The sequence below is a fragment of the Pongo pygmaeus genome, chromosome 7, assembly GCF_028885625.2.
Source record: "Pongo pygmaeus isolate AG05252 chromosome 7, NHGRI_mPonPyg2-v2.0_pri, whole genome shotgun sequence".
Lineage (NCBI taxonomy): Eukaryota > Metazoa > Chordata > Mammalia > Primates > Hominidae > Pongo > Pongo pygmaeus.
Window position 1 is genome coordinate 112,200,437 of NC_072380.2, and position 23,427 is coordinate 112,223,863.

The window sequence follows — 23,427 nt, forward strand, 5'->3', positions numbered from 1 at the left end:
CTAAATATTTGACATATGACGAGGCTTTGTAAAATATGCCAACTTTTTTGTTCTAAAATATTTAAAAATTTTAAGTTATTCTCTAATCCTTATTGACTTCTTCACAATTACTGAGAGTTGCCTATCTGTACTATAGTTTTCACATTATCAAGAGTTAAGAACCTATTATCTACCTCTGAATGTAAAACTTGAAAATAAATTTTGAAAGAACCAACTATCAATGATTACACCTTTTTAGCTTTAAAACAATCATGTAACAAGTTGTCACAGTATAAGTGTTTGGTTTATGAGCATTGCTTATTTGTCAGTTTATATTTTTGAAAACCATGACCGTCAAGTAACTGAAATACGGGAGTCAGTATGACAAGGTGAAAGAGCTTCCTGGGCTCTGGAATCTCCAGGAGTCCTGGCTCTGCAACTAATTATCATTGAGATCCTTGACAGGTTTTTTTAACCTTCTGAGCTTTATTTTCTTGATCTGTAAAATGGATATACTCTTACTAACTTACAGAATTACCATTAAAATTGAATAATGTAAATCTTCACATGTAGTATGCATTTTAAAATATTAGTTCTCTTCCTAAAATATAAACTTTAAAAAGTAAATCTTATGTATCTCTTCAGAGTTGGAAAGAACTAAAGTAATCCTTATTCTATCTTCCTAAATTTTTATGGGTAAGGAAACTAAGGCTTACGTTGGTTAGGTGACTTTAACTCAAGATGACAAAACTAGTTAGCAAGTAAATGTAGAATTAAGCTCTCCCTGATTCCCAATTATTGTTATTTATAGTAAATGATGTACATTTGACTGCGTTTTATACAAATAAGTAAAATATCTGAACAGTTAGAAATGAGACTAAAACATAATATGAGTTTAGAGTTTGTAGTCTCATTAAAAGACACCATAAACTAGTAAAGCTGCCCCTGCTCTAAGTTTTAACTCAAAAGTTCTGAGTATATTTTTATTATTTCTCTTTAAGGAAAAATATTTTCTTGAAAGATGTCATATTACACACCTGCATTTGCTTGAAACCTGGTAGCTTGATAAATCAATAAGATAACTGGGTCATATGTTACGTTTTTTGAAAAACCAACCCAAACATAGATTCTAATAAAAGAATGTTACACATTTCCTTTTAAAGTCTAAAAAGTATTTCTCAGGGCTCTTAAATTACCATATTCTGATACCAGGGGAAAATAAAATCTGGACTTAGAGTCTTGTTTGTACTTAGAGGGTTTTCCGGACAGGAAGGCAGTCTTGATGCAATGCAGTAAGCCACAATACCAGTGGGGCATTACAGGTGAAAAATCTGCAGCTGTACCCCTTCACCACAATGTATTACAACTGTATGCTGGAATATTTCCTGTACAGAAATAGGGTTTGGTTAACTTTGTTTCCCAAGAGTAGATCACATTAAAATGTTATAAAATCATGATTTCCTGCATTTGAATACTTGTGGTTTCTCAACTGGTTCCAATAGTATAACAGTTTTTTTTTTTTTTTTTTGGTATGACTTCTATTAGTTGAAGATGTATAGAAGCTTTTCTTTTCCTTCTTCAAAATCAACTAAAAAGCAGATACATATAAAAAGAAATAATATTATAAGCTAAAACTTTTGAGATCGCAAGCACATTCGTCTTTTATCTCATTGGTAGATTTTTTAAATGATATAGAAACTCAAAATCCACCTTCCATTACCAGAATACATTTTATTTTCATTGAGTAACTACTGAAAAGTATCTCTACTCAATTTGCATTTGTTTCGAGTGATGAATATGTGTCTCCTATTGTAAATTATAAATAACTGATTGTAAGAAATACTCTTTGTGTTTAAAAGGACAGTTAAGCCCTAACACATTCATAAAGAGAAACCTCCCATTATTGTACAAAGGCAAAGCCGGTTTCTTAGCTTATTAAGGTTTTGATGTTCATAATGCTGTCCATTTATCCCTATCTCTAGATAAAGACTGTCTCTTTCAGTCACTGAACATGTCTATTCCATGCCCAGACCTCACTTTCTATTTTTTAACTATCTACTTACTCTCCTCCAGCCATCAATTTAAAACTCTTTCACCTATCTACTTGTCTACTAATTTTCTAGTACTTTTCTCCTTGGGGAATATATTTGGTCTTATCACCATCTTAACATTGTATAAGTGCAGTATATACTTTTACTTTGTTAATGACATAAAATAGCATTCTGTAATTGAAATAAGAGTTTCACAACAATTACTCTTTCAAAAGTTACTAATTAGGAGCTTTCAGGGGCAAAAAGCCTCCCCCAACCCCCATGCCCCCACCCCCTGCCACAACACCTAGGGTTATATGTCAAAAATAATTAGAGGCAATTGATTAGTTTTAAAGTTGCTTGAGGCAGTGGGAAACAGTTGGGGTAAACAATAGGCTAACCAAAATGTTTGAAAGGAAAAACGGGAATGAGATGTTCATGGGGTTTTGAAAAGCTCCAACATATTCCTGGGAAACTACAAGTTCATGCTCATGAATAAGACTATGCACACCCCCAGGGATGTGTGCATGCTCAGGGAAGACCTGAGAAGGTCCTGTACTCTCACCTCTGTCTGTCCTTAAAGCTCTGTGCAAGCAGTAAGTGAAGGCTAAGGAGGAGTTGAAGGTGTGCGCCAGAGCACAAAGAGCCCTTCAGCAAAGAATTGGAGGCTTATTGGTTCCAGACCTTTAGGGAAGTCTGTTTAATCATTAACTGACTACTACACTAACCAAGTGGAGACTTCACTAACCAACTGGAGACTTCACTAATCAAGTGGAGACTTCAGTGGCCACACAATGAAAATTACAAACTTCACAAAATTAGCTCATAAATATTACTAAACAACAACTACAATGTATAGCAACAACTACAATGTACAATAAACCCTGAGGAGGCTGGAGGCGGTGGCTCATGCCTATAATCCCAGCACTTTGGGAGGCCGAGGTGGGCAGATCACCTGAGGTCAGGAATTTGACACCAGCCTGGCCAACATGGTGAAACCCCATCTCTACTAAAAATACAAAAATTAGCTGGGTGTGGTGGTGCACGCCTATAATCCCAGCTACTCCAGAGGCTGTGGCAGGAGAATTGCTTGAGCCAGAAGGCAGAGGTTGCAGTGAGCCGAGATCATGCCACTGCCCTCCAGCCTGGGCAACAGAGGGAGACTCCATCTCAAAAATAAATAAATAAATAAATAAATAAATAAATAAATAAATAAATAAGCAAACCCTGGGGAAGAGGAAGATCTGATTTTTAAAGTTCCCATTGTTTATTTACAATAATATAGTTAATAATGTTATTTATTAATATTATAAAATCTTATATCATTAAAAATGCCATTTTCAAGAAAGAAGTATGAGATGAGCAAAGAAATAAGAAAGTACAGCCCGTATATGTTAAAAAAGCAATGAATAGAAATTGTCCCTGAGGAAGCCCAGATGTTGGACTTATTAGACAAATACTTGAAATCACCTATTTTAAATGTATTCAAAGAACTAAAAAAGGCCATGTCTAAAAAGCTTAAGTGTAGGAATCATGTCTCACCAAATATAGAATATTAATAATGAGATTGAAACAATAATGTTTAAAAACAAGTACAAATTCCAGAATTGAAAAGTGTAATAACTGAAATGAAAAATTCTAGAGGGGCTCAGCAACAAATTTCAGCAGGAAGAAGAATGAATCAGTGAGCTTGAAGTTAGGTCGTTTTGAGACTATTGAGTCTGAAGAACAGAAAATTTAAAAAATGAAGAAAAATGGACAGAGCTTCAGAGATCTGTGACACACCATCAAGTGTACCAATATATGCATAGGGAAAGTCCCAGAAGGAGAGGAAAGGGAATAAAGAATATTTGAAGAATAATGGGCGAACACTTCCCAAATTTGATGACAAACATTTATCTATACATCTAAGAAGCTCAATGAACTCTACCTTAAATAAACTCAAAGATATCCACACTTAGACACAAACTGTCAAAAGACAAAGAATATTGAAAGCAACAAAAGAGTAGTAACTCATCACATCTAAGGGATATTCTAAGATTAACAGCTGATTTCTCATCAAAAGCCATAGAGACCAGAAGACAATGAGATGACATATTCAAAGTGCTGAAATAAAAAGACTACTAATGAGAAAAAACCTACCAAATGAAGTAACTATAAATGACTGGGATAAGTGGCAAAAATCAAAATGTATTCTCCGTTTATTGCTTCCTAAGAACCCACTTTAAAGAAAGTGGAACTGGAAATTGTAAATGGCACATTATGAGGTTTATCTTATTTAATCTAAAAATTATTAAAGAGCATAGGATTTACAACCAAAAAGTTTGCCACTTACTAAATGTGTAATCTTGAGCAGGTTACTTAACTTCACTGAGCCATATTTCACTCATTTGTAACATGGGAATAATATTTTCCTCCCTGAAATAATGTGTAAGAAAAATCTGTAAATTTGTATCTTGTAGAGGGCTATTCAAAGGGTAGTTTCTTCTACCACAGCTGCCATCACTAACTGCTACCATCAAAACACTGATGATGGTAGATATATAGCTGTTCTTCTGCTATAATTACCCAACTTGGCACCCTGGGAAGTCTAGAAATATGGCAGGAAAAGTGATGAAGAGAGTATCCTCTGCTGTAACCAAACTCTAATAACTAAGTCTAGAATGGAAGCTCTGGCTTTGTACTCACTAACCAGACTTACACCGTCAGCTACCCTGTTTTGTCATAGTTGAGCAGACCTGATAGGCTACATCAGTTGCTAGATCTTCCCTCTCTACCTACCAACTCTTTATTAGGCTACATCAGTTGCTAGATCTCCCCTCTCTACCTACCAACTCTTTATTATGCACATATACACAGCAAAGACACTTCCTTTGTATCTTTTGCCTAGGTTGCTTAGTCGGACTGAGTGGAGAAAGGGGTAATGGCCCAGCTTCAGCAGCCCCTGCGCAAAGAAATCCATGAGGACAGATGGGCAGTCATAACCCTGCTAACAGTCTTGGCAGTACTATTAAGTAATAAAAACAAATTAAGTGCCAAAATATTCTTTGTACCAAAAATATTTTTAAATGGCCAACACACATGCAAATCTTCCCAAATTAGCCATCAAATGGGAACAAATTGTGGAATAACATTTTAAATGCAAAAATACATGTGCTCTTACCAACTGGCAGATATACAACCTAAGATATTCATACGCAAAGACCACATATGCTTAGAGTACAGTTTATTATGTATGGCTGGCTAATTTTTTAGGTCGTGTCAAATAATGGATAGGAAAACAAAATGTAATAAAAAATGTATAATCCTGACAGTCATTTGAAATGTACCATGTGTTACATGTGGAATGTTTTCCAGTGAAACCAATTTACTTGTTCCCACTTCCCATGACTCAGTACTAGATATTCGGGCTTTCTAAACTATTTTTTTGGCAACCAAACTCTTGGAATAGTCATCTTTCCTTCAAGTTATTCAGTACAGGCATTAATAACAAATCCTCAGTTATAGATATTGTAACTAAAGATCATTCACGTCATCTCTTTCAAACCTAAAAGCACATAATAAAGTTATTTTAAATAGATCACACAAAATAGAGCCCAGAGTTATTCCTTGAGAATAATTAATTGTTACCATATGAAGTTACAAGAGCAATAAGACCACATTAGGTTTTTAGCTTAATTATGTCACCACCAACTAGAGATTAGTTGGGCAATGTCAACTTCTAACTGAAAGACAAGAGAGGATTAGTGAGTTAAGTTAATGCAAAGTTTGTTAAAAATTGGCATGAATGCAAAATAATTTGAGTGGATGTACCAGTATATTAAACAAGATCTTTTTAGAATAAAAGACTGTTAAAGAAGGTAGCATGGTTATTTTTAAGAATACTAGTCTGAGAAAGTAGAATAAAAGACTGTTAAAGGAGGTAGCGCTGTTATCTTTAAGAATACTAATCTGAGAACACATGGCATGCAAGCCAGGCCTCAAGAAGTAGTAGTAGGTTACCTTTAGAACCACAGCCATTGTCTCTACTCCTCCTAAATCAGGTGTCAGTTCCACCGCATGCTTCACTTCCTTGTTTTCTAGTCATCACCCAAACTATAAGATGCATTTCTTCCTGTCTAGATACTGTACCTACTCTTACCAACCTCCCTCTTCCTCAGCCTTCCATGCCCTTCCACTTTGCCCTCTGGATCATATTCTCCTTGATTAACGAACTCTCCCCTAAGCCTCCACCTGTTCTTCCAGCAGTTCTTCTGTGCCATTACCTTGAATAAAATCTTGCTGTCCCCTGAGACCTAGTTCACCATTGCAACCCTCTGATGTGGAGGCTCTCACGTTCTTTTTATCTCAAGGCCAGGAGGATAAGTGTTCTCCTTGCTCACCAATGCCACTGGCCTTTACTCTTCTGCCCTCTTGTCAAGTCCCCTTGCTTCTCATTTTCTCTAATTATATTCTCCTCATCCCTCTTTGTTGTTGTCATCTACTAACTTTTTGGTCATTCTCTCCCATTCTCACAAGTCCTTACCCCATGGCTGCCAGCCTTTTTCTTCACTGCCATAAATGACCCAGCCAAAACCCTACCTTGATCTCATATCTCTAGGAATCTTTTCCACTCCATTTAACTACTCACTCCCACGCACAAGCCCTGGATCTTGTCATCATCCACAACTGCTGTGACTCCTAAATCATTATTCCAGCATCTTAAGCTCCCTCACAGTCTTTCATAATTCTCTGCCCTGCGTATTCAACAACCCCCACTACAGTTACTCATTAAACTATTCATTAAACTGTAGTTATCTGATGTCCTCTTTTCATCAGCTCACCATTTTCATATCCTCTTTTAACCAGTTTGCATTCTTAGTTCATCATTTAAAATACCTTCTTACAAATAAGTAACCTAAACTTCATTGCCCTCTGTTTTTCCACTATACCCTCCTGACAAAAGGCTAGTGCTGAATGAGCTTAACTGTGTATCAGCACAGTTAACTCCCTCTTCCAGTCTCCAGAATTGCCAACCCCTTATTCAGTATTTTTGCTGGGATGGCTTATTGGTACCTGCAGCTCAGAATGGCTAAAAATGAACTTCTGATCTCTCCTCCTCTACCCACATATACTACATATCAGTCTTACCCATCCCAGTAAATGACATCAGCATCCATATGGCTGCTCAGGCTAGGAAACTGGGAGTTATTCTTGGCACTTCCCTCTCACTTCTCAGCCAATCAATCAATAAGACTTATTAATTAGTATGTCCCAAGAATCTCCTACATAATACTCTGTTGCCACCAACCATACTGTCAGCTATCAACATTTCTAGCTTAGACCTCCTATTTGGTCTTATTGCATCCACGCTTGCCACTTTTTCTTTTTCTTTTCTTTTTTTTGGTATTATTATTATTATTTTTGAGACAGAGTCTCACTCTGTCACCCAGGCTGGAGTGCAGTGGCACGATCTCTGCTCACTTCAACTTCCGCCTCCCAGGTTCAAGCGATTCTCCTGCCTCAGCCTCCCGAGTAGCTGGGATTATAGGCGCCCACCACCACACCCAGCTATTTTTTTTTTTTTTTTTTTTTTTTTTTTTAGTAGAGATGGGGTTTCACCATCTTGGCGAGGCTGGTCTCGAACTTGTGACCTTGTGATCCACTTGCCTCGGCCTCCCAAAGTGCTGGGATTACAAGCATGAGCCACTATGCCCGGCCACTTGCATCTTTTTAATCCATTGTCTATAGTATCCAAAATCTTTGAAAAATACAAATTTGACATCACTTCTTTGCTTTCAGCCCTTCAAAGAAAATAAAGTCAAAAATCCTTAATTTAGCGTAAAAACAATACAGGTTTTACTACCCTTGTTTACAAGTGAGGGAACTGAGGCTCAGAATCATTAAATAGGTTGCCCAAGGTCATAAAGCAGTGATTTAAGTGGTAGGGTCAGGATTTTATCCAAAGTGTGACACCAATGACTTTTTTTTTTTGTAGGATGGAGAAATAAGATAATGTAAAGATGATGTCTATATGCTTTTAAAAGTAAATTTATGGTTCAATATGTATTTGAATAAAATCTTTAAAATGTTATACTCAGTGTTGTTTTTAGGTTTTATTTCGATGTATTAAAGACAAATAGAGTTAGCCTTTTGTATCCATCAGTTCTACATCCATGGATTCAGCCAACCACCAATCAAAAATATTCAAGAAAAGAAAATTGTGCTTGTACTGCACATTTACAGACTTATTTTTCTTGTCATTATTTCCTGAACAATACAGTGTAACAACTATTTACATAACATTTACATTGTATTAGGTATCATGAGGAATCTGGAGATGATTTAAAGTATATGGGAGGATATGCATAGGTTATATGCAAATACTGCAGCATTTTATATCAGGGACTTGAGCATCCATAGATTTTGTTATCTGTAGGTAGTCCCAGAACCAACCCCCCATGGATACTGAAGGATGATTATATATTCTTATAATGGGAAAAAAGAATAAGTATGTGACTTTTGCACATGTATTTAAAGGCATACAATTTAAATTTTTAATAGGGGTTCATTCGGAGTGAATTTATTAATATGCCTTTGTTAACAGAGTAAAATAGGGCACATAAAGGAAAATTCTGATGCATAACTGACATACTTTGGTATGTATCTCCATAGTAATCTATTGTTTTCTGAATTTTCAGAGTAACTGAGAATATTCCAGCTGAAGTATGTAGCTACAGAGCCAGCCTCACACAAGTTGTGAACTAAATAAAGTTTTTCTTTGGCATTCTTCCACATCTCTTATTTTAGGCTCCCACAATTCCTCCTTCCCTAAGCCCCACTGTTGGTGCAGTCCGCATTCATTGCCCCTAGGCTACCTAATGGCTTCCCACAGCAGTTCCCAGCTTGGACTGCCTTATATTATGTACCTACTCCAACCCTTGCCTTGTACTTAAAAACTTACTGGTGCTTTTTCCTTAAGGTCCTACTCTGCCTTCCAATGTGCCAGCTAATTTTTATAAGCTATTATATATTAGTTTTAATGCAGAATTTCAGGAGATGATGCTGGAAACAAGTATTTTTTGCATATTTTCTGTATAACCTCTCCACCAAAAAGATTACGTTGAACTTTACATTCCGTTATTTGTATTACCAAAAACAATAGGTATATTAATATGCTTTTTCTTTTGGGGGGATGATAGGCAATTTTATATTCTTTGTTGTACTTGTGTTTATGCAACATTTTATAATAAACACATTTTTTAATTTTTTATTTTTAGTTAGTATGGGTACCTAATCATATATATTTATGGTATGGGACACGTAATGTTTTGATACAGACATAGGATAAATAAGATCTGATATTTGATAGCACAGCAAGGTGACTATATCATTAAATTATTAATATGCTTTTTCTCAACTCATTTGCCTTCCCTTGTCCACTGAGTTTTTGTTTGTTTGCTTGTGGTTTTTTTTTTTTTTTTTTTTGAAACAGGGTCTCCATCTGTTGTCCAGGCTGGGTGCAGTGGCACAATCATGGCTCACTGCGGCCTCAACCTCCTGGGTTCAGGCGATTCTCCAACTTCAGCCTCCTAAGTAACTGGGACCACAAGAACATGCCATCATGCCCAGCTAATTTTTTTTTTCTCCTGTAGAGACAGGGTCTTACCGAGTTGCCCAGGCTGATTTCAAACTCCTGGGCTCCAGCAATCCTCCTGTCTCCACTTCCCAAAGTGCTGGGATTATAGGAATTAACCACTGCGACTGGCCTCCACTGAGATTTTTATATGTCTCTCTAGGGATTTATACTCCAGTTACCATATCTTTTCCACCACTGGTTGTTATGAGTACCTTAAACCACAGGGCTGACTCACTGGCAGTCCAGAGAGTAGTTAAGCAATGATATATTCCTTTATCTCTGAAGTCATAGCATATATGGAGGGCCACACTTTTAACAGATATGTAGCAGAAGATAATATTGAACTGTGGGTACAGTGTTCCTGAACATCCAGATTCATAGTTTATTATTTTCTTCCCAGAAGTCCAACCCATTATTAAGAAATCTAATAATCAGAACTCTTGCAACTTACCTGATTCTTGCAACAACATATAAGCTTCCAAAGTGTTCTTTGAGCATGAGAGAGGTAAATAATGGCTAACATTTCTTAAGCTCTTACTATGTGATATTAAATAAAATGCTTTGTCTCATTTAATCTTTGTGAAAATTTATAAGGGTAGCTATATTCTTATCCCCCTTTTACACATATGGGAACTTGTGTTAGAAAAATTAATTAAATTTAGGCCTGGCACAGTGGGTCACACCTACAATCCCAGCACTTTGAGAGGCCAAGATAGGAGGATTGCTTGAGCCCAGGAGTTCGAAACTAGCCTGGGCAACATAGGGAGACCGTGTCTCTATAAAAAATACAAAAATTAGTCAGGCATGGTGGCACGTGCCTGTGGTCCCAGCTACTTGGGGGACTGAAGTGGGAGGATCGCTTGAGCCAGGGATGTCAAGGCTTCAGTGAGCTGTGATCACACCACTTCACCCTAGTTTGGGCAACAGGGTGAGACCTTCTCTCAAAAAAAAAAAAAGAAAAATTAATTTGCCCAAGAAAAAGTTAATGGAGCTAGGATTTGAATCCCAATAGAACTGATCCAAAGTTCATACTTTCAACTTCTATACTTCTTTGTGGAGAATCTTTAATGTGCCAGAGATGGGTTGAACCACCCAGAATGTGTATATTCATTCATTGATTCACGAATTATTCATTCATTTATTCAGCAACTCTTTTTGAACATTTGCTGTATTCACTATCCCAGGTGCTGTGAAAATTCAAAGCTTAGACAAATGGAAATCATTCCCTCAAGTAATGTGTCCACCAGAGAAGATGTCACATACAGAAATAACTATAACATGAAGTATACAGTGATAAGAGCTGTAAAAGACATTCCCATTTAAAAAAAATTATTTGTGTTCAGAAAAGAGAAAGGATTTTTCCATCTGGGGAGGTGAAAAGGCTGAGATAGGTGGTATTCGATTTGGTTATTGATTGATGTGAAGGATTTAGACATGAGACAGTGAGAAAGTAGGGGGTATAGAGGTATTTCAGGCTGAGAGAGAATATAGGAGCAATAACCCAGAGAAAAGAAGTTAGAGGAAAATTATGTCATGGAAAGCAAGAAAAGAGAGAATTTCAAGAAATAGTGGCTAAAAGTTTAATGCCATGGATATGTCACTTATCACTAACCAGAACATGTGCTTCTATTTCATCATATTTACCCTCTTCCGCATATCCATTCTCCCCTCTTCCTTCCAGCATCTCATCATATATGGATGCTCAAGTCACTGTTTAAAGAAAAGAAACTTAATTATAGGTGGAGGTAACGTTTATTTCAACATTTAGTCCTGTTGAAAGATTGAGAATTACTTATTTAGGAAAGAAAGGTTAAGGAGCAATCTATTCATTAAAGAAGCTTTTTTGAGATCCCATTTTGTCCTCAAAACTGTTTTAGGTGCTAGTAATATTTTTTTAAATAATGTGCCATTTCTGCCCTCAAGGATCTTAGAGTCAACTAAAGGAGACAAACATATAAATAAGTAATTACCAAATATAGTGAGTCCTGTGTTACAGTAGTGTACTAGGTATAGACATGACGCAAGAGAGGCAGTAATCAGTTCTGAGGATGGTAATTAGGGAATGCTTCCAAAAAGGGAAACACATCTGAGCTGCTCTTTTATTTTTTAAGACAAATACGATTAACCCACATGTTCTCATCCTAAACAAAATAATATTTCCTAGATGTCTTTTTGTGTTAATGTATAGAGAGATTCTTTTTTTTTTTTTTTTTTTTTTTTTTTTGAGATGGAGTCTCCCTCTGTTGCCCAGGCTGGAGTGCAGTGGCGCGATCTTGGCTCATGTCAACCTCCACCTCCTGGGTTTAAGCAATTCTCCTGTCTCAGCCTCCTGAGTAGCTGGGACTACAGGCACCTGCCACCATGCTTGGCTAATTTTTGTGTTTTTAGTAGATAACGGGGTTTCTCACCTTGTTGATCAGGCTGATCTCGAACTCCTGACCTCAGGTGATCCACCCCCTTGGCCTCCCAAAGTGCTGGGATTTCAGGCGTGAGCCACCACGCCTGGTGTAGAGATATTCTTTATTCATTTTAACAGTTGTGTAGAAATACATTCTATAGATCTGCATGTTACATGTAACCAATCCTCCATTGATGATATTCGACCTGTTTCAACTTTTCTTATTAATAAACACAGTACTGAAGTACATACACACACATATGTATATACATATATATGTGTGCACACACACTCGTGCTTTGGAATCTCTGTAAAACAAATTCTTAGAAGCATACTTCCTAGGGAAAAAAAAAGTTTTGGCCAGGCGCGGTGGCTCATGCTTGTAATCCCAGCAGTTTGGGAGGCTGAAGCAGGTGGATCACCTGAGGTCAGGAGTTTGAGACCAGCCTGGCCAACATGGCAAAACCCCTTCTCTACTAAAAATACAAAAATTAGCTGGGCGTGATGGTGCATGCCTCTAATCCCAGCTACTCGGGAGGCTGAGGTGGGAGAATTGCTTGAACCCAGGGGCCAAGGTGGCAGTGAGCTGAGATCGCGCCACTTCACTCCAGCCTGGGTGAAAAAGCAAAACTCTGTCTAAAAAAAAGGTTGTTTTTTCTCATGCTTGTACAGTACTTAGACCGGGTCAGTCTTCTTAAACTGAAAGGTTAGTAAATAAAATATTACATTATTGCTTTAATTTGAGTCTCTTTGAGTATTGGTGAAGTTGAATATCTTTTTATCTTTTTGTGTTTACTGGCTGGTTATATTTTTTCTTCTGTGATCTAACTGCTGTCAGGATCTGGGATTTTACCCAGTGCAAGCTAGTAAGTTATCTTGTTAGTGTTTCGTGGGTGCTGGCAGAAGGAATAAGACTCCTGGTCAGAAGCAAAGAAGTCTATTGCTTGTGGCATGGCAAGCAGCATGAGCATCATGTTTTCATTGGTTCCCCTTGTTCCCAAGTCCCACAAGCGTGATGCAGAAGCGCCCCCAGGGGGATGCTCTGCTTGCAGTAGACATTTGGCACAGTTGAGGAACTTGTGAAATCTATCTTTTCTCTGTGATTATGTATCATTTTCTCATTGATTTGTAAGAGCTCTCTCCTATCAGAACGAATATTCCTTCACCTGTCATCGAATGTTACCTGTCTTATTCCAGTTTACTTTTTTAAATTTGATTTTATCTTGGGTTTCATGCCATACATACAAAAGTCTACCCTATTATAACATTTTTAAAATATTAACATGTTTCTTCTCTTACGCTTTCACTTCTTAGCCTTCAGCAGTTTTATCCTTTTGGAGTTTACTTTTGTGTAAAGAATGATGTAGGGACCCACTTTGGTTTTACCAAGTGACTAGTAAGTTCTTGCAGCTTCATTTTCCATCTTTCTCCTACTTATTTGGTATGGCACCTTCGTTACTTTTTTTTTTTTGAGGCAGAGTCTTGCTCTGTCGCCCAGGCTGGAGTGCAGTCACTGGTGTGACCGCTGCTCACTGCAACCTCTGCCTCCTGGGTTCAAATATTTCCCCTGCCTCAGCCTCCCGAGTAGCTGGGATTACAGGTGCACGCCACCACACCTAGCTAACTAATTTTTGTATTTTTAGTAGAGATGAGGTTTTACCACGTTGGCCAGGCTGGTCTCAAACTCCTGACCTCAGGTGATCTGCCCGCCTCGGCCTCCCAAAGTGCTGGGATGACAGGCACAAGCCGCCATGCCTGGCTGGCACCTTCATTGCATAGTAAGATTTTGTCTGTACCTAGCCCTTTCTCTGCTATTTTATTCTTTTAATCTATTTGTATGTTACTACACTAACCTTATCTTTTACTTACTATGGGTTTATAATACATTTAACACCTTGTAGAATTTGTTCTCCATTATTACTTTTAAAATTTTGGCTGTTTTTATATATTATTCTTGAATTGGTCTTTAAAAATAAACAGGATGAATATACAGTAATATGAAAAGAAATCCTAAACTACTGTCTTTTATAACCTTATTCTCCTCTAAAGGTCTTAATGTTATAACCTTTATAAAGGTTTAATTTGAATTTCAACATATAAAAGCATAGTTTCTATTTGCAACTTCTAAATTTTTTTTATTTTAACATAGGTTCCTTGTAGCTTGGAATACTGGGATGAACTCCAGAAGGTTTTTGTTGCATTTAGAGAATTTAATCTGTCTGAAAGCAAAGTCTGTGAACTGCAGTTGCCGGATATCAATCTCGTGAATGACCAGAAGAAATTAGTATCTTCAGATCTTTGGAGAATTGTCTTGAACAGCAGTCAAAATGCAGCTGATGACCAAAGGTAATTCATTGAAAGATGATATGGTAGCATTACACTGGGAAACAATGATAAGTCATCTTTTCTTATCTAGTGACCCCTCATTTAACTGTATTTCAGCTGTCTAGCAGCTGCATCTGTCTGAACAACAGATGAAAACCACAAAGAAAGACAAAATCTGATGTTTCAAAGTCTGCGTACTCAAAATCCTGTGTTTTTACTCATAATACAGCTCTGTGAGCCCTCACTAAGAACCTGTTCCTTAAATATAAAAAGAAAAAAATGGAAAAAAGCAAATTAAACAAAAAGTCTAGTCATCTTCAACCTCAAAATACAGAGGAATACAGTCATACACACACCTCAATAGAAGCTTAATGACATCATAATCAATATGTGTAATGATTATCCTGGGGCATTAAAAGAAATGTTAAAAAAATTGAATTGTCTCCTTTTAAAAGGTAAATTTTAGGAATATTTTCATCTTAATTGTTTTTTTAAAACTTTAAAAGACAAGCCTCCCCTAGGTGACAAAGTGCAACTCTCTCAAAAAAAAAGAAAAGAAAAGAAAACGACAATCCTCCAGACACTAAGAAACTTATGTAGCTAACCAAAATAGCTCATACCCAATGGATATTATGCAGATAAAGTTTTATCCACCTATAAAGCCTCACTGGCCATAAAGAATCCCTAGAGCTGGCCGGGCACAGTGGCTTACAGTTATAATCCCAGCACTTTGGAAGGCCAAGGTGGGTAGACTGCTTGAGCCCATGAGTTTGAGATCAGCCTGGGCAATGTGGTGAAACCCCATCTCTATAAAAAAGACAAAACTAGCTGAGCATGGTGACACACACCTGTAGTTCCAGCTACTTGGGAAGCTGTTGGGGAGAGGATCTCTTGAGCCCCGGAGGGTGAGGCTGCAGTGAGCCGTGATCTCACCACTGCACTCCAGCCTGGGTGACAAAGCAAGACCCTGTCACACACACCAAAAAAATCTCTAGACCAGATTATCCTCATTTCAGTTTTTGCCTGCTTAACACATCCACTAATTTACAGTAGAGAAAAATAGCTTCAGCAATCTATTCTTCAGCACTTCTAGCTTACACACACCTGCTAAGTCCCTTTGCTCATGCCCCCATAAAAGACAATAAACAAAGTAAACCACAACCAGTGGAACAGCTTTCTTGGGTCATATACTATCATGTGTACTGTGAGGCTATGCTGTTCATTGCTGTGGATGCCCTACGTGCCACTTCTCCTGATGGGCTGGCTTAGTGTTGTTATCTTATTCCTTTTATGTAATACCTTCTTCTTTCCCTGGAAACAACATTCTGACAGTAACAGGAAAAACCATCCACCATTCCAATACCTTGCAAATCAAATGTTTTTTCTTTTCTGTTACCGTTATTTTTGCCCATATGTGTACACGCTTTTACAAGGTTATAATCATAGCACACCACTTTGTATTCCAGTTCCTACTTTTTACTATAAATTATTGTGAATACTTTTTCTTTGGAAATATTTATTTTTATTAATATGTGTTCATTGAAGAACATTTGGAAAATAAAACAATACTGCCCATAATTACAAGGAGATAAATTCTGTTAACATTTTGGTTTGTAGCCTCATAGTCTTTTTCGTTGATTATTTTGTATGCTTGATAATAATGTGTTTTGTGTTTTATATTTCATATATTCTATTTCTAGGTTATTTGGGCTCTTTAAAAATATTTACTTTCCTAACAGTTTAGCTGGTATTGTAGAATTAGTGAAAATATATTAGAGAAGTAGTGTTTTAATTTTACCTGCATATAGTTCAGCAATAAAAAGAACACCCATCCTGTGATTAATTATTTCATGGATGGAAAGATTGCCTTTTCTAAGTTTAGGTTATCTCATCAGAAACCAGGAAATCTCAGAAAATAGAGCTATGGATAACTAAATTGATTTTTTTAAATCTGAGTTTCATTAATAGTATCAAGTTAGAAATGACTTCTTGATTCTAATTATGAAGTAATGCATTTTCACCATCGAAAGAAGAATTGTAGAGAAAGCTAATGCCTCTGAATCTGAAACATTTATAAAAATTACTTTTGTGGTAAGCTTAGCAGTATAGAAATGTGGAGCCTTTAGGAAACAGAAATTTAAGCAGACAATCAAATTCAGGCAGTTTTTCACCAAGCATCTGACATTGTAGTCACAGATCTTTGTCCTCACCAGGGATTTTTCACCTTACCTAATATTTCACAATTTATCTCACTTTAAATTGTTTGAGATTAATCATTTTTCAGATAGAAATTTATATTAATGAAATTAAATTAGAAGAGTTGTTTTAAAAGTCAACAAAATAAAACACTATTCAGGATTGTATTTGTTTTATCCAATTTCTAGAAAGAAAAGAGTAATGATTTGATAATATGTCAATATTTCATGCAGACAGAAAGCTTTTACAGTTAGCCTCAGTATATTCTGTCACAAGAGAAATCTAAATCTGGACAAAAACCTGGTACTTTTATGATTAGAGATTGTCTTATAAAGGAGAGTCTCAGTGGTTTGAGAAGGATTTACATCAGACTATTGGACATTACTGGAAGAAGGTTCACAAAAATATATCCCATGAAGCCTAATTAAAAAAGAAGAGCCTCTTGCCTATAATTGAGATGAAGTTTTAATGTTCCTGTGGTAATGGCATCACTGTAAATATGTAAATAGAGGTAGCATTTAATAGACGGAGAAGACCTCTATTCCACCTTTCAAGGTGGAAGACCTAGGTTTAAGGCCTGGCTCCATCAACAATATGCTATTTGGTGTTGAGAGATTGATTTCTAAACTGAGACTTTAAGGAATGAATAGGCACTAACCAGTTCAATGGATGACAGGGAGCCCCCAGTGCAAATGACTGAAGACAAAATAGAGTCAATAATTGGGTGGGTTCAGTGGCTAACATCTCTAATACCTGCACTTTGGGAGGCTGAGGTGGGAAGATGGCTTGAGCTCAGGAGTTCAAGACCAGACTGGGCAATAGTGAGACTTTTGTCTCCACAAAAAAATTTAAAAATTAGCCAAGTGAAATGGTTCATGCCTGTAGTCCCAGCTGATCAGTAGGCTAAGGTGGGAGGATTGCTTGAGCCCAGGAGGCAGAGGTTGCAGTGAGCCAAGATCACACCACTGCACTCCAGCCTGGGTGACAGAGCAAAACCCTGTCTCAAAAAATAAAAAATGAGTCATTTGTTAGGTTCCTATATCTTTAACTAATGGTTTGCTTGATCATATTATGGTTTTTGGGAGGGAGCATTTGAAGTAAATGTTGACCTTTATAGTACTGACCTTTGAAAGCCTTCACCTTCTATTTGCTGTGCACTGGACTAGAGGCAAGGGATGCAGCCTCTGGAGCCCTGGTCATGCTATCCATTTCAGCTGTTTATCTTACTCCTGTCATGTATGTATTTGTCCACACCCATTGCCTGTTTCCAAAGCCTAAGTAAACCTCTTATCAGTCAGGTTCTGACAGGAAACAGATGGCAACTCAGACTGGGTGACTGGGGAGAGTTTAATGAACTGAAAAAGTGTGGGCTAGGAACCCTGGGAAACTGTCCCAATCTTAGGCCAAAAGAAGCCAAGTGATAGAGCCATTATCAAAACTCTAACTCAGTGAGGATGTTTGTAGCTACGTTTGGTAGAGGAACACAGCTAATGTACAGAGATCTGGCTGCAAAGGAACCGGGAAAATACATACCCTTACCTCACTCCTCTTCTGCTTTCTAAGTCACCTTGTGGCTACCTCCCACTGACTGAATCCAAGGACAAGCCAGAGGACAAAGTAGCTTGTTGGTGCAGTCCAGAAAGCTCCCTTCTGGAGGCAAAGAAGAAGGTGGGGAATGGTAGAAGGTGGGTCAAGAGAGCAAACAGAAGACATCCAGCAAGCACACACTCTTATTTGCAATTGGCAGCTTCTTACCAGGTGACTAGCCCTGGGAGGAACAAAAGGGAAAAGGAGTCATGAGCCCTACTCTCTTGGGCCACCCTGGCAGGTTCCCTGGGTTTGAAATCAATCAGGTGTCTTCTGATGGATCAGAACAACTTTTTACTTTATTTATTTCCTCTTACCTTCACCCCTAAGGAACTAATTCCAGAAATACTTATTTTGGCTGTGGAAAGTCACACAAATTACAGGCATTTATTATATAACACAATAGTAACTGTGCAGATCTCAATATGTATGTCTGGTTAATTCTCTATAAGTTGTTTAATGATAATGTTAAACTCTTGATCTGTGCCAAGACTTTGGTGCTTTCCTGTCCAGATTTCATGGTCATCTTCTCACAATATTAAAGCATGTGAGAGTAGATTGCTTGTAAGGACTTTTTATCTCTACCCCCAAAATGCTGACTCATGACAGAAGGCATCTTGGAAAGAGAAATGGCTTAAGGGTGTATGGCTCTTTCTTCATGTGATAAAAATTAAACTTCTGGTGAGTTGTATAAAGTGCTTTTTAATATATGTATTTTTTTGTTCTCCCTACTCCCTTAAGGTCTCATAAAAGAAATCACTGTCCACTCATATTTGGGAATCTTTGAGACAGTGATCCACAGCCTGTGTATGTATGAGTGTGTGAATGTGAAGAAGAACTCCTTTTCGTTTCCCAAAACCTTTGTTCTTGTGTATATAGACAGTGGAGGAATCAGAGAAAGCGTGACGATGGATAAGTCCCTGAATCATTTCTTTTCTCTCTGCTGGTTGAACTCTCTCCTCCCAAAAAGTGACTGTGGCCTTCCAGATGTTGTTTCTCTCCATTTGGCTACTTGGGTCTGCCCTTTTAGATGTATCTAGATTTTTGGGTCATTCATTTAGTGTTATAAGCCATTTATACATAAATCTTGACATTTGGAACTGCTTTGTCACCTGTGTTTCTAGTTACACACTGGTATAATCCATGATTTATCCAGAAAATTCTTTCCTTTACCCTTCCCTAATGCTAAAGCTGAGTTTTTGTCTTCTCTTCCTTGAGTGGAAGGAATACTTACATTTTTTCCCCAGGTTTGCTTTTGAGGCCCTTTGCTATTTTCTTTTAGGTGGTGATTGAACTCTGTATATGAAGTCCTCCAGGGAGTTGGCCTTTGCCATGTAGTTCTTCTTGCATACACAGTCCCCGAAGTACTCAGGTGCTGCTGAGGTCTCAGATTCTTGAATGATGGTACTTATGAGCTCTCTATGTCGTGTTGCCTACTCTATGAACCTTGGGAGATTACTCTTCCTTTTTTTTTTTTTTTTTAAGTTAGATTTGAAGGAGTGTTTTACCTGAAGGCTCCTTTAAGGTTATTTTTCAAACTACAAACTGGAGCACATTCATGGGTTATGAAATAGCTGGTTACAACTGGAATTTTTTAAATAACATAAAATAGAAAATAGTTTGAAAAAGACAAATATTATATGATTCTACTTACATGAGATCCCAAGAGCAGTCAAATTCATAAAGAGCATAATGGTGGCTGTCAGGGGCTGTGGGGAGGGGAGAGTAGGGAGTGAGGGTTTAATAGACATGGAGTTTCAGCTTGGGAAAATCAAAAAGTTCTAGAGATGGATGGTGGTGATGGTTGCACAACAATGTGAATGTACTTAATGTCACTGAACTGTACACTTTAAAATGGTTAAAATGATAAATTTTATGCTATGTATGTTAATATATTATCACAATAGAAAATAGTGTGTGTCATATTTTCAGAAAACCTTTTCCCCTGTTTTATATGTGTATACTGGATTACAATAAAAGTGTGCTTGTTATTTGGAGTTAGGGTTAAGACATTTGGAAAACAACCATTGTAAGGAGTAGAAGAAATGCAGTGCAACAGGCACACACGTCCTCCTGCGTCCTCTCTCACCCATTCGGCACTCTCCCGGGATGGACAGAGCAGTGTTCGTGCAGTGGGTAGGGGAGAATTTATGTGAACCAACGTTGAGAGACAGTGCCCCATTGAGATTAATGCCAGTATGCTGTTGTGAGATCCCTCTTAGGAAGCTAAAGATAATCAATTAACATTAACCTATGTAGCCAGTATGGTACCTTGTCTTGCCCACAAGAAAAAGAGGAATGGATTTTTTTGATCATTTTTTTTTTAATCGAGTGGTGGACATCATGCTAAGTAGTTTATATGCAGTAGCTCATGTGATACTTGAAAAAGGTAGGCCTAATTACTGTACTCATTTTATAAGTGAAAAATACTGAGATTTAGCCAGGTGAAATAACTTGCATAATACTACAATATAAATGATAGCCGCGCATACATTTTATTCTAGGTTCTCCTACCTTGGTCATTCTCTGCTTAATCTCACAATCATGGCGGAAGGCAAGGAGGAGCAAGTCATGTCTTAAACTCTATGCTATATTATCCTATATTATAAAATCTTTATTACCATAAAAGGGTCCATAGAGAAGTGACATGCAGAGCTGGATCTTTAGGGATTGTGCCTAGGTCCCCACAGTGCCATTAAGATAGGATCAGTCTACATCTAGATGTACTGAACACTCCTTGTTTAAAGAATTGATCCCCTCTGTAGGTCACTCAGGACAGTTGGTAAGTAACTCTTTGGCTAAAATGAAGGTATAAATAAAACACCTGCCATCCTTCTCACTGTCTAGGATATTTCCACTATCCTAAAAACAACACTTAAATAACCCTCTGAACTTAAAGCTACTGGAATAAATTACTGAATCGTGAATTGTGTTTATTACTATTTGAGAGGTCTTGCTTCCAGGAACTATTTTCCAGTTAAAAGTGAAGAGCACCAAATAATTCTGTGAACACTGTCACTGGCCATGAATTTGACCTGTTTTGAAAGTCTTCTGGGAAAAGGGGAAATATTGAAATATAAATATTATAAGTTGTGAGATTTTTTACTTTTCTTTTTCTGCTTATTATACATCTGATGGTTGACCTTTTGAGATGTGAATCAGATTAAAGTCCACTGTTGCACTTAATTAGGAAAATTATACAAATGTAGCTACTGCAAATCTCTAGCAGGAACATCACTCATATTTATGACTATTTAGTCCTATTGTACTTAGATCATTTTAATCCTTAGGTAAAAGGTAAACACATACATGCTACTTTTATAGTATATAATGGTGATTTAAGTTAAGAATATCAAAAACTATAAATGTGCTAATGTAAAATAGAGTAAAGGTATATTCAAATTACATAAACTATATTTTGTGTTTAAGAAGTGTGTGATTTTGTTGACTCCAATTTTTAAATAAAAGTTTTAATTTTTGCATATAAATTAACCTAGTAAGCATTTTAGTCGGGATTTCAAGATTGAAGGAGTATTGCTGACTAGAGTAGTGCTACTAGCACTAATGCTTACTGGAGTATGATTTTATGATTCAGGAGCTACTGTATATACCTAAAAACATGTCTAACCATTGCTTTGTGCATTTAATTTAGGAAAAGTGAAGAATCAATCAATTTGTTATAAGTAAAGACTGTATTAGATACTCATGATGTTTTAGCAACCCTTTGCAATATGTTATAGTATTTGCCACTCTCAGGAGATAGAAAAATAAATCTTGGAAAATATCAGAGTGTCAAAAACTGTAATTGGCCAGAAAAATGCCTCAGATAAACCCCTCAAACTGTGTACCCATTTTAAAAAACTGGTCCCATAGAACTCTTGCCTAGATTTTTAATACTATTTTGACTAACATTGTGCCCTATTTCTAAAAACTTACATGAGTAGTATAAGAGAAAGAGTTCAAATGTGTAAAACACATGTACAACTAATATATTTTCCTCTTTCTGAATAAATACAAGTTTTAATTTTATCTTGCCAATGAAATCTTTTGTTAACTCTACAAATTCCTAGAAAGTTACTTGGATTACTGTGCCCATTATAGATGTTTTAAGAATATACTTAGCTGCGTTTTTGTGCATAGTCAATAACCTAGTGCTCCAGAGTCTGTTTTCTTTGTCTGCAATGGAGATTTACTAGCATTGCAGTAAATGCTTACACCACATAACTGAAAACTCTTTGAGGTTAAACAACTCAGTAAACATGCTGGAATGCTCCCAGCTTTCATTTTCACCAGCCTGTTTCACAACCTCTTTCAAAACCCAATGGAAGATTCACACCTCTGAAAATCCCACATGATTCACCCATGCCATTAAGTTCCTCTTGTGTTTCCACTCTGGCAGCACTTCCCACTTTCCTATTCCTGGGGGGTGGTTCTGTTTGGTAATTTTTGTAAATGTCTACGTATTGAGTATCACCAGTTAGACTGTGAGTTCTTTGAAAATCAAGGATTTGTTTCTTTAGTGCTTCCTGTCATAGTTCTCCCTAGGATTCTGTAAATCACATTGCTTGTCCTTAGGCTCCTCATGGATCTGGGAGCCAGGCTGTGATAGCTACAGAGCATATTTCAGGATGAAAAGAAGAGAGTGGAAGACAGTGAGCTGTGGGGAAAGGGCAACATTGATTCGGTGATCCACAATTAACAGGACACAACTTGTTCTCCTCCAACAATCCCAAATTCCCAGGTCTCGTGTTCCTGTTAGCATTAATACAATCTAGGCAGCATGCTTCCCGTGCACAGCAGCAGCCACCATGTGCAGACATCTTCCCTTCTATGGATGCCGTCACTATTCATTTTAATCAGATTTAACTCATATAGTCTGGGAGTGGTGGCTCACGCCTGTAACCCCAGCACTTTGGGAGGCCAAGGCGGGTGGATCACTTGGGGTCAGGAGTTCAAGACCAGCCTGATCAACATGTTGAAACCCCATCTCTACTAAAAATACAAAAATTAGCTGAGCATGGTGGCTGGTGCCTGCAATCCCAGCTACTCGGGAGGCTGAGGCAGGAGAATCACTTGAACCTGGGAGGCAGAGATTGCATTGAGCCAAGGTTGTGCCACGCTGCTCCAGCCTGGCCTGGACAATAAAACTAGACTCTGTCTCAAAAAAAAATAAAGATTTAACTTGTATAAAATAGCGTTAAGAGGATTGGCAAGTGAAGAGAGGACCCATGCATTGTAATTGTCCATGGGACCCTCATGCTTCTGGATATGGTCATAACTTTTATGGCACCCAT

The 23,427-nt window shown here is 37.4% G+C and overlaps 1 protein-coding gene across 22 annotated transcripts in view; it reads left to right on the top strand.

Moving 5' to 3' along the window:
* Nucleotides 1-23,427, top strand: part of VPS13B (vacuolar protein sorting 13 homolog B) — a 915,151-nt gene that overhangs the window by 790,434 nt on the left and 101,290 nt on the right. For all 22 annotated transcript variants that reach the window (XM_063669399.1, XM_054497603.2, XM_054497598.2 and 19 more), the window contains one exon: nucleotides 14,175-14,371. In XM_063669399.1, the coding sequence (XP_063525469.1) occupies nucleotides 14,175-14,371 (197 nt within the window). The remainder of the gene's footprint in view (nucleotides 1-14,174; nucleotides 14,372-23,427) is intronic.